The sequence below is a fragment of the Cydia fagiglandana genome, chromosome 15 (genome assembly GCF_963556715.1).
Source record: "Cydia fagiglandana chromosome 15, ilCydFagi1.1, whole genome shotgun sequence".
Lineage (NCBI taxonomy): Eukaryota > Metazoa > Arthropoda > Insecta > Lepidoptera > Tortricidae > Cydia > Cydia fagiglandana.
In genome coordinates this window covers 13,292,411-13,307,211 of record NC_085946.1, presented here as the reverse complement: position 1 = coordinate 13,307,211, position 14,801 = coordinate 13,292,411, and the positions used below count along the sequence as shown (strand labels likewise).

Sequence of the window (14,801 nt, the reverse complement as noted above, 5' to 3'; positions counted from 1 at the left end):
TAAACGGAGTTCTTCGCTAAACTTCGAAATCCTTAAAAGTTGGTGCAACGGAATTCGTGGAATCCCTGTCCAATTTATAACTCTTGCTGGATTTCCCGAGTCAATATACGCCCGGTAAGTGTTGGGTACCTAACTCAAGAACGACAACTCTTGGCAAGTGAAATGTTTAAAGCACCTAACTACTTCCCTAGACCTAGGACTTTCCCAGACCTCTGGCGAAGAGGACGCGTTCGTGAATTGAGTAGGGTCATATTGGGGTGGCGAGCTTCATTGTGTCGCGGTCGGAGTGTATCATATATACACAGACTGTAGCAGTGTTATACATCGACGTTAGTGTTCGCGCGGAACTCTGCGCGGGTGGACGTACGGTCATGCGAGAAGCGGCTACGGGCAGGATGGCCGAACTCGAGTTCGAAGCGCCGCTCGCGCAAATCGAAGATGCCGACGACTGTCTGTCCACGGCCGACTACCCGCAAAAAACTATCAACGGCAACGACATCCATATAAACAACATCAAAAATTTAAGTGAAATTATCAAAATGAAAACCGACTCCAACAAAATAAACGATAACGACGAGCCTAGACCGGTGAAGTGCAAAGACAATATGCAAAATGGGGAAGGTGACAATTTCACGGAGACGTTCTCCGGGTCCCTTGAAGACCTGGTGAATACGTTCGATGAGAAGATCACAAAGTGCTTCGGGAACTATGAGGAGAGCGTCGAGAAACTAGCGCCGGTGCAAGTTCGCTCGCAAGAAGAAATAATGAACGAATGCCAGTGAGTATTCATTACCACCTAATAAACACTTAATTAGAGCGTGTAATTATGACATCATCATTAAAGTCATACGCAGAAATACCGCCTACGCGACTGCGGAACAGTGCAATTATTATACATGCAGCCTCTTAAAATTGTTATCAGTTGAAACTTAACGTGTGAATCAAAATATTTGTGTGAAAAAACATACGGAAAAAAAATAAAGGGAAAAGGGCGGGCTTTGCGCATGGCGTTAGTGACCGATCGATCGGCTTGGCGGGGGTGCGTTCCGGAGGGTGGCGATGACGCATCGTACTACAACCCCTTGCCCCACTTGCACCCTGTGTTGTGGCACGCGACTATACACTTGTGATTTGACACAGACATCTAAACAGTAAACACTGTTGTTATAAGTACCCACAACGGAATGACATTTCGAAATTCGAAATGTCAAAGTAAAGTAAATTCCTTCTACCGCCACATCATACCGATTTTGGAAAGTACCTACCTATAAAATCGCAAAACTAACGACATTGCAAAAACTATTATTATAGATTTTACTTTTACTACCTATAATATAAAGAAAATGCAGAAAGTAGGCAAATGCATTTTAAATAGGTGTAGAAATTTAATAAAACAGTAATACATATAAATTGATAAGTAAATGTAAATTCAACCCTGACGCCGTTTAAATAGCGTTCAAAATACTAAGAACGAGTGTTCATTAAAGCTGTTTTAGACGCGAAGACCAAATAGTGTCGAATGTCATCCAATATGACAAGTTGACCGCGATCAGAATCGTAATGGTCCGTCAACACTCTATTAACACAAATAAACAATCATTACAAAGTCTAACGAAGCGAAACCTAGCATGATAGTGATAAGAATCATTATTCATTGCTACAAATTTAAATGCAAAGTTAGTTCATTCGAATTTTAATGGGATCTGCAATTTCTTATTTTAGTCTAATCAGTAATCACAATCAGTTTATGCAGTTTAGCATCTAAATAAAAACGTTCAATTAGTTGTAATGCAAAAAAACTAAAAAAAAGCAAATTTATTTCCACAACTCCTGGAATAGAGCAAACTCTTATTAGGTACGCTAATTTAGAACCAAATGAAGGTATTCGTTCATTAGGTACCTACCTAGTACTTGTAATATCTACCAAAATTTTAAATTATATACCAATTGTTATTATCCTTATATTGTAGGTTATAGGTATTAAACATAATTACTACGGTCCATAAAACACATTTTACAGGCCCATAAAACAATTTTAAATGCGAAAGCCTTCACCCAGTTTGATGGCCATGCCATTGCCATTACTTTCTTTTCCCAAGCAGATGAAAAATTTGCAGAATTCTCCCCATTGTATTCAAGAATAGGAAAAAGTTTACTCTTGTTCGCAATATGGGAGTCTGGGATGATTAATAAATTGATTGTTGTTGGCATTGTTATCATTCTCACGTTGTTTTTATTTTTTCCTTTTGTTTACATGCAATACGGTTACATACAATTTGTATATGAGCTCATGTAAATTTCATCTCATCGATATTATTCTAGCCAATCGCAAAAATTATAGCATAATATGCGAAAACAGTTTAAACATCAGGTCACCGCGAGATAAGATGTTATTTATTTTTATTGCAGTCGTTGGATAAGAATGTGTAAGCAGATACCTACATGAAGTCATCCCTGAATCACAGAAACTGATAAGAACAGCGTTCATTGTAAGCGAAATCCAATTTTGTGTCAAGTAACTTTTGGACTCGATCCAGGTGACCTGGATGTCTGAAAGTAGGGGAAACATTAAATTTAAAAGCGATTCGCAATGATGCTCCCCTGCTGCGAATGAGTGAGCAGGCAAATTGGATCCACAATCCATTGGCACAAAAGTATAAAAAAGCACTCTCTTCGCAAATAACATGACGTGGCTTCGAAAAATATCGAACGACAGGTGCGCACACTGATTCCTTTTGTGATTTTTGTAAGAGGATATGCAGGACGGGCTAAGAGGCAGATGTCAGCGGCACCTTGCGTTCAATATTTAAATAGCCGAATATTTATGGGCACCTTATTTATACCTGTGGCGAACTTAGCCATAAACTTGTAAATATACTGGTAGTACCTAATGGAACCAATCATGAAACACTTGAGAGAAAAATTGACTTTATGATATTTTAATACATTTTTGCCTATAGACATACTGTAACTATAATAATCTATCAAATATCAATTTATAGTCTGACTGAGTAACTACGAAAATTATTCTAATTGGTCAGCACTTCAGAAGTTGATATGTTAATCAATTGCATGTGGCTCCATTGTTATTCAATACACAATTTATTTGGTTCCGCTCAAAGACCACCTCCAAATTTAATTGGTATCTTTCGTTTGAAATATTCGCGAATATCATGGCTTCTAAAAGCAAGTAATAAACGAGAGATTGATTTGTAATAATTACCATTTTGAAGTCATCGTAACTTTCTATTTCATCTATTATTGTGCGTGATTTGCGTAAAACGGAATAGTTTGTCAGCCATTATTATGCACGGGGGTCTTTCGGTGGGACTGATGGCACACGCCGCACGCCCATGCCGATGCACTCTCTGATGAATACTCGATGAGCTTTGTATTATCTATGGACATAATTGACGTCATCATTGGACATTATGCAGTTTTTTGTTATATTTCAGTAGGTAGCTTTGTTTTCCTGCCAGGGGCTATTAGGTAGCTACCTATACCAACTAGTCGTTCTGATCATATACGGTCAGAATTGTCAGAAATGGAGGAGCCTCCTTCAACCGATAAATCCGTAAAACGCTTCACACATTTTACTTAATTCTGAACCCTAAATGTTAAAGATTTACCTAACCGCGTTTAGGAAGTAAACATCCTAAAAAGTAGCCTAATAAGAATAGGTAAACTAACTGCGCTAACTAAGAACTTATTTTTAGGATGCTAGGTAAAGTTCTAGTTAGGATAATAGTTAGAACGACTGATTTATGGGTGTGTGAAGCGCGCAGCATGCGTGTTATTCATTTCGAATAAAATACTGGTTTGATATCACTAGCTATCAATTACCTAACCTAGGTTAACTGCTGCCAATAATTTTCAGCATTGCGTGTGTTAGCCTGACCTTACGTTCGCGTGTCCAATCTTAGCGGTTAGCAATTACAAAAAATGTTTTGATTACCAAACACTTAAATGGTTTTAATAAAATCATATCGTCTTAATGCCCCAGTAAGTTAATTGGTTTAGCCTTAGCTTTCTAAGTAAAATTGATTGTATCTAGAGATAGGTAGGGTAATTGTGTCTGTTTGCCGTCCAGTGCCTGTTTCCGTCCACTTGGCGGAGTTGCTACAAAGAATTGCGGAAAATTTGAATAGAAACAAGCCTTCTCACACATGTTTGGATTTGTTGCAATCCATAATGTCTAAGCAATATTTTTACCAAAATAAAAGTGTTATTTGACAAATAGCGGCTTAAATAAAAATTATGTAAGTGGCGGCATTGCACCCAGAGCCTGAAAACGTCATTTTGCAAGAAAAAAAAAGTGTTGGCGGCAAATGTTCACGGTAAGTTTATTAATTAATTTAGCTAGTTTAAGTTACGTTATTGGCACATACTGCAACTTAAAAGTATAATAAACGCAATTTTAAGTGTTTTTTATAGTTTTTTCATAATATAATCTTTGATAAATTTAGTGGACGAGTACTGACATACTAATTTTGAAAAATATTTAGTTTCCGACCACACGGACGGTAACTGGAACAGCTAGGTGAGTATTTGTTATGGTCGTTTCACTTCAAAAGACTTATAAACTACTATATATTTTCTCTTAAAATGATGTTTCTTGCTTAAAGATTATACATTTTAGTTTTCGTCCACGATTTTGTCACTGTTGCTTGATTAAAATCATATTTAAAATACGTGGTCGAAAACTAAAAATAGCTTTGAATATTGTTTCAGTTTCCGTCCATGTACTATGAGTGGTGTAGACGAGATTTATTATTACATGATTACAGAGGGCGAAAATAGCAATTCGTGGATGAGTTTCGATTTTGTTCGAGGAAATGAAAGAATTGAACTGATTCCGACAATGAGACGATTCCACGAATTGCTATTCCCACCGGAGCATAGTGCTTTCCTCCAAATATGCGAGGAAATAAGTTAAAATAGGCAATTAATTATTTAAGCATCAAGCATTTCTCGAATCTTAATATAAAAAATGTCAAATACTTACGATTTTCCCTCCTTAATATTTAAAAAAAAAAGTAATGCAATTGTAAGAACGCGTATCCAGACTAGTCAATTTTTTGCCAATCTGATTAAATTGCCCGATCGAATCAGGACGTGCGGACGCAAACGACAATTTGGCTCGCCGAATTCAACCGCCGATAATGCCCGATATTACCGATAAAATGAGATGCAAGAATACTATATAATTTGTGACGCCAGTAGTTTCGTTCTGGGGTATTTTTTCAATTTAGAGGGCTCTAATATTACCATAAATCTAAAATTGGTGATTAAATTGGAGATTGACGCCAATTTCATCCCTGATCAAATAGGTCGATTTTATCATCCCGTCTGGATACCGCTTGTTTTGCAAACCAGTTAACCTTAAGCCCGCTCCACACTCGTGCGCGAATCGCGGCGCGAAGCCGCGAACGCGAGCGTGGAGTCGAGATCACAGATCTGCGAAATCGACTCCATAGTCGCATTCGTGGCTCCGCACGGCAACTCGCGCACGAGTGTGGAGCGGGCTTTAAAATAATTGAAATGTCTATGATTATTAAGCAGTATTTACACGATGTTACAAAATAGTCCTGCAAGAACGAGACATATAATTGTCTCCCTATCTCGCTCTATATCCTACAGCATGAACTGATAGCTGTACCAGGCCGTGTGGATGCTGGTTTAATAAGTATCTGTTTTTCGCTCTCACTTAAGCCCCGCATTCACACTCCTTTGTAGGCCGCCTCGTAGTCCGCCTCGTTGGGTAGGATTGTGTATGGGGGTTCCGTCCTACCGTTTAGCCGTTTGTAGGACGGTAGGAGTGTGAATGTGGGGCTTTATAAAACTGCGTCCTTAAAAGCCATCTCTTTCTCGCTCTCACTCATGGGTGCGGTTGTCTGTTACACGGCTTTAATGGACGTACATACGGCGGATCACCTTACACACGATCGAACGTACGCCGGACCGCAAGTCGCGGTCCGGGCGTCTGTAAGGCCAAGCGCGCACCACGACTTTAATTTTTGCGACACGATTTTAGAATCGCGCTTTACATTATCGCAGAAAATTCACTGCGCGCACTGCGATGAAAAGTCGACGATTTGTTCATTCTCGACATGGATTTCGTACCAGCCGCTTGTCGTGAAACAATATGCAATCGCTGTATGACTTTGAGTATTTATACCACAAAGGTGATCTCCTTCTATTTCTATAATTAAACGGTCAACATCCAGCGTCTCATCTTGTGACTCCATTGGAGAAGCAGGTTCCGATATGTTGACTCTTTGAGAGCGAAATGCCGACTGAGGTCCGGGGTGCGATTTTATTATCGCAGTGCGCGCGGGGCCATACAACTCCGTATGCTGCAATTCACTTTGTGACAATCGCGTCGCGAGCAGTTGCGGAAAAATGTGGCAAATCACGATTTTAAAATCGCTTCGATTTTTTTGTCGCATGTGCGCGCACTGCCATATAAACACATACGTTACATTTCTGCGACTAAATTATCGCGCGACAAAAAATCGTGGTGCGCGCTTGGCCTTAGTGTTAGAAATTTTAATTTGTTTTATGCTGTTATTAACATTAATATTTTACATATTACTTATCATAGATTCTTTATAAGGCACATCATACACGACACCAGCTGTTTTTCTAAAGAATTGCAGTGCCTAAATCTCTATGGTCAATTAATTAATTCAGAATGAACTCCCTGACGACTATGACCATAAGCCCCCTCCAGACTATGTGCGTGAATCGCGGGCGAAGCTGTCTGCGAAAATCGACGCCACACTTGCGTTCGCGGCTTCGCGCCGCGTTTCGCGCACGAGTGTGGAGGGGGCTATACATAGAGATCTTTTCCTACAAAAAAATAAATTATTGAATGACCATGCATGTATATTCAGACTCTGAATTTCTCAAATAATAATATAATATAAATAATATTATCTAAAGTTGATAAATAGATTGTATTAGATTGTTAGTAATTTAAGAAAAACAAGTTAAATATCTATTATTAATAAAATAAAAGTTGGTAGATGTAGGTATTATAATTATAACTGGTGTTTATCTTAATAATGCATCTGCATTAGTTTTTCCTATACATAAATTAACACAAGAAAACAAATAACTAATATATTTAAGTGGGTATTTCATGATAAATTTTATTGTCCAGCTACTCTGGCAGCTCCGATGAGTTGATGAAAACTAACGCAATGACCCTATATACAACAAAACTAAGTCGGTACTAGTAACGTACATAGCTTAAAATAAATGAATCCTTATTATATTGATATTATGTATTATAAATGCGAATGTAACACTGTTTGTCAGTCTGCGTCCTGAGGAAGGAAATATATATAAATATTTATCACGAAAATAACTATTCTACGCAGTCAAAGTCGCGGGCAGAAGCTAGTAACTAACTAAGAATTATCTATATAACATAAAAACTAAAAATAAAGATAGGTATAATTGATTTTCAATGCAATAATGCACCCTACAGTACTTTTTCATACAGTGGACGAAAACTGACTCATACGTGGACGAAAAGTAGCTCACAGGCGGACGGAAACTGAAATAACCCTACTTTTTCAAAAAATATTTTTTTATAAAATAAACCGTAAATATTATTTAAGGTCACGTAATATTAACCTAAAATAGACAATATGAGCAATACAAACAAATATAGCACATTTAAGTAAGACTACTTAAATATTTTTTTTTAGCATTTCAAAGTAGGCATCTCCTATAATTGGACGGTATCTGACACAATTACCCTATATCGTTAAATCTCGTTGAGAGGTACATATTAGTCTAATTATTCTGTTTTAACTTGCCGTTTTACTTACCAACGGGTCTTCGACACTATGAAGACTTTTATCGTATTAACACAACCAATACAATCTCTATAGGTAGGTACTTAGTTAGTTATTTACTAAAAAGGTATTTATTGCTTGGTACTTATACCTATTCTTATATTCCTGTTTTGGTACTTTTGGTCTTATTATTATTGAATTAAATATATACCTATTTATTTACGGATTTGGATGACTAAGACAGATAATTTAATTACGTTCTTGTTTTTGTTACCTATTAAATACAATAACTATTTACTGATGTGTAGGTACACACTTGTGTGATTTTTGTGTGGGAATCGAAATTTCCCATTTCCAAAATGAATGTTTCCTTTGTATTCTATGAAATTTTCGAGAACCCTTCCACCTTTTTGGTAACTTTTCGCAACTTGCACACCTGTAAGTAGAAGGGGGTAGTTTCAGTTTTTTATCATCTATATATATCGTCTACCATTTCGTCTCTCTCACGTCAGTCACGACAGCCCTTCACGTTTATATCTGAATAAAAAAACCGGGCAAGTGCGAGTCGGACTCGCGCACGAAGGGTTCCGTACGTACCATAAAGAAAAAAAAACGGAAAAAATGCAAAAAGAAAACGGTCACCCATCCAAGTACTGACCACGCCCGACGTTGCTTAACTTTGGTCAAATCACGTTTGCTGTATGGGAGCCCCACTTAAATCTTTATTTTATTCTGTTTTTAGTATTTGTTGTTATAGCGGCAACAGAAATACATCATCTGTGAAAATTTCAACTGTCTAGCTATCACGGCTCGTGAGATACAGCCTGGTGACAGACAGACAGACGGACGGACGGACGGACGGACGGACGGACGGACAGCGAAGTCTTAGTTATCCGTCCCGTCTATTGGGTCCCGTTTTACCCTTTGGGTACGGAACCCTAAAAAACAATGGGTTGCACTCCGGGAGTGCCGGCAGAAGTAAGAACTCAATGACATTGTAACAGTTTTTCGATCAGGTCACGTGTCCGTCTTACGAATCTTACGGTCACGTGACCTGTCGCGAGTTTTAACATTTTTTCCCCACCACAAAAAGTGCACAGCGCCGCTAAAGAAGTTTTCACTTCAAAAAAGTCTTGTTTAAAATATCTGCAACTAGTAAAAATAACTATTAATAAAGTACAAGAGCCCTCCAGTGCCGTAATTTGCAAGTTATCAGCCGACGACAGTGCGGCCTAGATGTCGGAATTAGCATATACCTACCTCGCTTCAGCCTTATTTGCATGTCTACCGGCTTCAACTGAAAGAGGCTTACCAGCTAAGTTTGCATTTTGTCTTTTATTTTTAAGAGGCTTTTAATGAATAAAATGTAAGCATGTTCGCAGATGCGACGTACTTACATACTAATCGTTTAACGAAAATATACGGATACAGGACTAAGGCCCCCCCCACATCTGGCGTCTTTCGAGCGTCGGCGTCTACAATTCTATGGCCGACGTCGACGCAGCGTCGACGTTGCGTCGACGCAACTGCGCAGCGACGTCATTTTCCATAGCGCTGGACCGACGCCGACAGACGCCGATGCTCGAAAGACGCCAGATGTGGGGGGGCCCTAACACAGATGCGGTTATATGCGGTTTTATCTAAAAGAAAAAATATAAAAGCTAGCGTGTATACGATTTTATTAGTCAATCAGCATATCCTCGTGCGATCTAATAAAGATACAACGGGTAAATTTAATTACCTGCATGGGCTGCTAATTAAGAGAACATATATGACTATAAAACTTCATTCAGATGCCTCTTTCCTTAAAATGCATACTTGTATAATTATGTACTATATCAACATAAGCATTATGAATATTTACACCAGTTTCCTGATCTAAGCGAAGTTTAATGAAATACTTCAATTAAATAAGTTTTAAGATGATAATGTGTGATGTAAAAGAATACATATGGAATATTCCGGTCTAGGGGAAACCGATAATTGCCATTTTAGCATAAACAGAGTTTGGTAAAAATGTAGGCACTAATCGATTTCCGCTAATAGATTTTTCAAAGGAATGTACGTAACTGTATGTATGTAGAAATATATGTCATAATACAAAAATACTAGGTACTTACTTATTTACTGAAACTTTATTTCCTTTTACCTACTTTACTTTTTGTAGTGAAACTAGTGAATATTTGACTATTAGAGTTAAATTTTCAATATCACGACAAGCACTAATTCTTTCCACATTAATTTCGTAGCTATACATCATGAAAAACCTTTTTCTTTTTCTTTTTGAAACCCAAAACTGAATAGCATTCTTGTTTATCACTCATCTCACCAATGATAAAACTCGTACATTCCAAGATTTCCAAGTTGACTGAGGTGAAAGCTCGATGTTATCTTTAGCCCAAAGCCCATAACGAGTCTATAATTGTAAAGATCAGGCATAGACTGAAGCGGTGCGATTCCCACGCGCAAGGACAACGACCCTGCATTCGCGAAGTCTACCCACATAACCCGCATCTTGGTTGTAGCAATGACCTTTACGTGGAAGAAATATAGTGAGATAGTAGGATCCAGGTTTTTCAGGTGTGCAGAATAGGTGCATGGGGGGCTCTACCTGGCTAGACGTTTAACATAAAATATAATGGACGAAAAAACACTGCAAGATCCAAGCGAACCGCAATTATAATACGGGGTGTTTATTACACACGAACCATAACCTTCGATGACAATGTGTACCTAAGCAACTTATGTTGAACAACTTTTCTGGTAGCGATTGGTCAAACCTCGAAAACGTAAGATAAATTTATCAAATCAAAATTTGCAGATATGTTCCTATGGGCATTTGGGCATGGATTAGGGCTGAAGAAACTTCGTGCTATAAATGTCGTAAATAAAGTTGTTATTTAACTGTTTTGTTAGCACCTGAGGTGGTCTTAACTCATAAGCTCACCGTTCCCACACACAGCTAATGTCTTTAAACATGTTAAACATGAAGGAAAAATTTACATTAACGTCTTCTTTGAAACTTGAAACACTTTGGTTATGACGCAATTTCTTTCTTAGATTGAAATATAAAAAATGGGTCATCCTTGTTTCACATAAATAAGTATGATTTATTATCATTTGCTCAGCATAATAACACCGAAGCCCGGAGCAAGGTATGAAATAATTTCATGTTATAAATTAGCAAAACGCAAATATAAATGAGTTACAAAAAAATACAAACAGGAAAATGGAGCAAATTAATTAAATACGCGGTACTTACTTCTCCCTATATATATATATATATATATATATATGTATTAATAGAGCGTGTCCAAAACTATGCCAAAAATCAGAATTCATAACCTAATTTACTACCGAACATGATCATCGGACACCAAACACTGGTCAATCCGTGCCCGCTTTAAAAGGACCATTAAAGGCTTATAAGAACTATTTATTTATATGACTGCTATAAAGCTAATAGTCTATATACGTGGGTGTTGAATGTTCACATGTTATTGTGTGCTCACGGCTGAGTAGCCAGGGTAATGGGAATCGACAGATACTGTCAGCGATATTGATTACACTTAAAAACTTTGAGAGGATTTGAAAAGGGTTTTAAAGTATTTTTAAATGGTTAGCAGCCACCCAAGTGGTGGATTTAAGTGGTTTTAGTAACATAGTATAGTAACACTTTGTAATAAATAGCTTGCTTTATTTAGATTCTGAAAAAATAGTCATGGGCGTAAAACTATTTACAAAAAAAATATCTCACTGGTTCCTAATCTTTGAAATCGCATTTGATCAAAATATTGCATCTAATTATTTGTTGGTGTTATTGGTTAAATCAAAATAATATTTTCATACATATAAATATGTAATGATTTTCTGTTTCTGAATAAAACAGTGAGTAAGTGTAGTATAATGCGTGCATAACAAATGCTTGTTTTAGCGTTATAATTATGTAAGCACTTAACTCTACGTATACATATTTATAAAGATAGCATTAGCATTTGCAATTACATCTTATGTTTACTTACTTTAGATTCAAACCCAACTTTATTCCCACTCGTTATTATTACCATAAACATGTATCATTTACATATTTAACTTAATCATAATCTTTTCTAAACTGATGTTGATACAAGATGGTTAAGGAGTTAACGACATATGTACAAGTACATTTATCAATCAGGATGAATGTATGAGGAATGTTGAAGGAAGCGAAAGAGGTACGTCAGGATCGTAGCAAGTGGAAATCCGTGGTCTCTGCCTAACGCTTCGGGAAATGGGCGTGATTATATGTATGTATCAATGAAATCAATCATTTTGTGGTATTTTTTTGGATCCATAAGGGACGCAGAGAAAGGCAGGCACAAGTATTTAGGTAAGGTAACTAATTACCTCTGTTGATTGAAAAACCTGCTTTGTGTATTCTTTACCTTGTAATTTGTTTAGAAAACTCGATGTTTGACATAGAATATACCCGTATAAGCCATATTTATCTGTATAAGTACCTAGTGCTATTTTCTATATACTGCTGTATCTTCATATGGCGGAATACTCCTACCGTCAACACCATAAGATTATGTTAAAGCATAATGTATCTGTCGGTAACGTTCCAAATTAAATCAAGAAATCTTTTGAAATTTTTTTCATTACGAGTATATATACCCTAGTATTAGATACTACCTACATCTACCGTAAACTGAAGTTATTTTGATTCATGGAGCACCCCATATAATGGTTTTTTTTCTGGCAACACATAGATATATATTGAAATTCCTGTCGTGAGTCATAAGGTCCAGTATTTTAAACCCGTCACTACGAGTAAATTGGTGTCAGCTTATATGCACAAGTTGTGATTACCAGCGATCATTGATAACAGCCACAATACGGGGAGCGGCCAATTACACGCTCGAGTAATTGCAGTGCAACGAACGTAGCACGCCACACCGGGAGCGATTTTATCAGCGGTATTCATGTGGGGCAGAATATTTCTATTGATGCAAGACTTCAGTAGCCCTGCATGCAAATTAGCAGAGAAAGATATCCGAAGCAAGTGCTTCTAATGTCTAAACAATATATATCTATGTACATAAAAATGATATTTCGCAAGTAGCAAATTAAAAATGAAATATGTATTGTTTGCTAATCCGTCAAGTGGACGAAAACTAGAACATGGACGGATAAACTAGCACATTGACCCTACGTTTTACTGATCAAACAGTTGCAGCTAAACCTGTGTACAATTTGACAACACTATGGACTGACTTAGACCTGTGACCACGTGACATTCCCGCAAAATGCCCGCTGATGGAGTGCGAAGTATGCTTATTATATGCATACATGAATCAAAAAATCATTGCTGTGGCTTACAGTCTCCACAACCCAAAAAGGCAAACAAATGTTGAAAACGTTTCACACCTCTTATGCTTCCGAGGAGAAACGCCGATACCCTAAAGGCCTTAAAATCATACCGCTAATCTTATTTCCGAATGCAACCTAGTCACAATTTTGCTTTTGAATAGGTACAAAATGAGCTATGAGCCTATGATTGTCTCTGGCCCATACAACTTTTTAAAAATTTCTTTCGATTTAGCAAGTTGTTGATAATGAATAGGTGATTTGTCGTATCACAGTATTGTTAATGTACTTAATTAATATCTTCATTCAGTGTTTGGACGTAACAATGAACTGTAAACAGGTTGTATGCCTCATTTAACTTGCGCATTTACTCACATAGTATTAATATATGCCTATTTATCTATTGAAAACCTTGGTTAGCCCGTCTATGGACATAACAAGTATACTAATGTCGATAGCCAACTGCATGCATTCGGTAGGTATTCTAATGTAAGTCATTGCATCTTCAATCGACGGACAGAGGTCATAAAGTACTAGTTCACTTATATATATATATATAGATATATATATACCTACCTACTTATCTACTTATTTAGTTCCTTAGCCAATAGGCCTATAATATTTACATCGCTTAAAGAGAAAATGTATTGAATAAATAAAATCGAACTCTAGTTCAGCTATATAGCAATTAGAAAGAGAATAATAGCTTTCTCGTGTGCGATGTGTCTCTGTTTAGTAGGCATTTCTGCTTGTCACGTCTTAAAAAGAAAAAAAATATGGAACAAAGAACAAATTGACTATTCAGTATCAATTCAGAATCGCATTTAAATTCTGTTTTAGAATTTTCCGTCTTAAGTTTTAAGTCTAGGTTATACCTATAGTAACCTCAAATTCAGCTCTGTTTTATTCAAGTTTGTTATAATGTTAACCATATGCAGCTGGAATGTAACACAATCCGTCCCGCCATGACGTCATTCCCGCCATATGTCGCGATTCCTCATAGTTATATCGCCAACACAACGCCCAATGCGCGCTATGTAACCACAGACAATGTTGATGTTTGCATAGACAATAGACAAACACACATTTTCTGGGGCACATTTTTGTTGGGCTATCGATCAAATGAAAAGCCTTGTGAGCCCTAGCTTAGCATCAAACCTGAACCCGACAAATAAATTTAAAAACTAGCGCGCCGAGTGTTGGTTTCCAGACCATTGTTCTTTTTGTGACTTTTTGGTAACACATGCTTAAAACATACTAAAAACAAAACACGGTCGTAAATATTGTAAAAAATTACCCATAACTTACACAAACAACGAAACGAAAGAAAGATTCCATTTTCGAAATTCAAAAACAACTACACCGATTCCCGCGGTTTGTTTATGAACGGCCAGTATTTTCCAGATGAATTTCCCCGCTAGCAAGCTGTTAACTGCGTAGAACAGAACGCACCCGGTGAGCTCGTGACCTTCCATCAATTTAAAATAGATTACACTGTCTGTGGGCTACTCTTACGCTGGAATGAGCAGTAAATAGGTGTAATACAAACACCTCTTAATGTAGAAGAAAATAAGGTCCTAAATCTAAAACTGACAATATTGAACGTGTTTTGATTAAATCCGTTTTATTCATCAATAAAAGATA

At 37.1% G+C, this 14,801-nt stretch overlaps 1 protein-coding gene across 1 annotated transcript in view; it reads left to right on the top strand.

Annotated features, from left to right (window-relative positions):
- The first annotated feature begins 295 nt into the window (after window positions 1-295).
- Window positions 296-14,801, top strand: part of LOC134671414 (fasciculation and elongation protein zeta-2) — a 70,737-nt gene continuing 56,231 nt past the window's right edge. Inside the window, exon 1 of the mRNA XM_063529269.1 lies at window positions 296-778. Coding sequence (XP_063385339.1) covers window positions 372-778 — 407 coding nt within the window. The 5' untranslated portion in view covers window positions 296-371. The remainder of the gene's footprint in view (window positions 779-14,801) is intronic.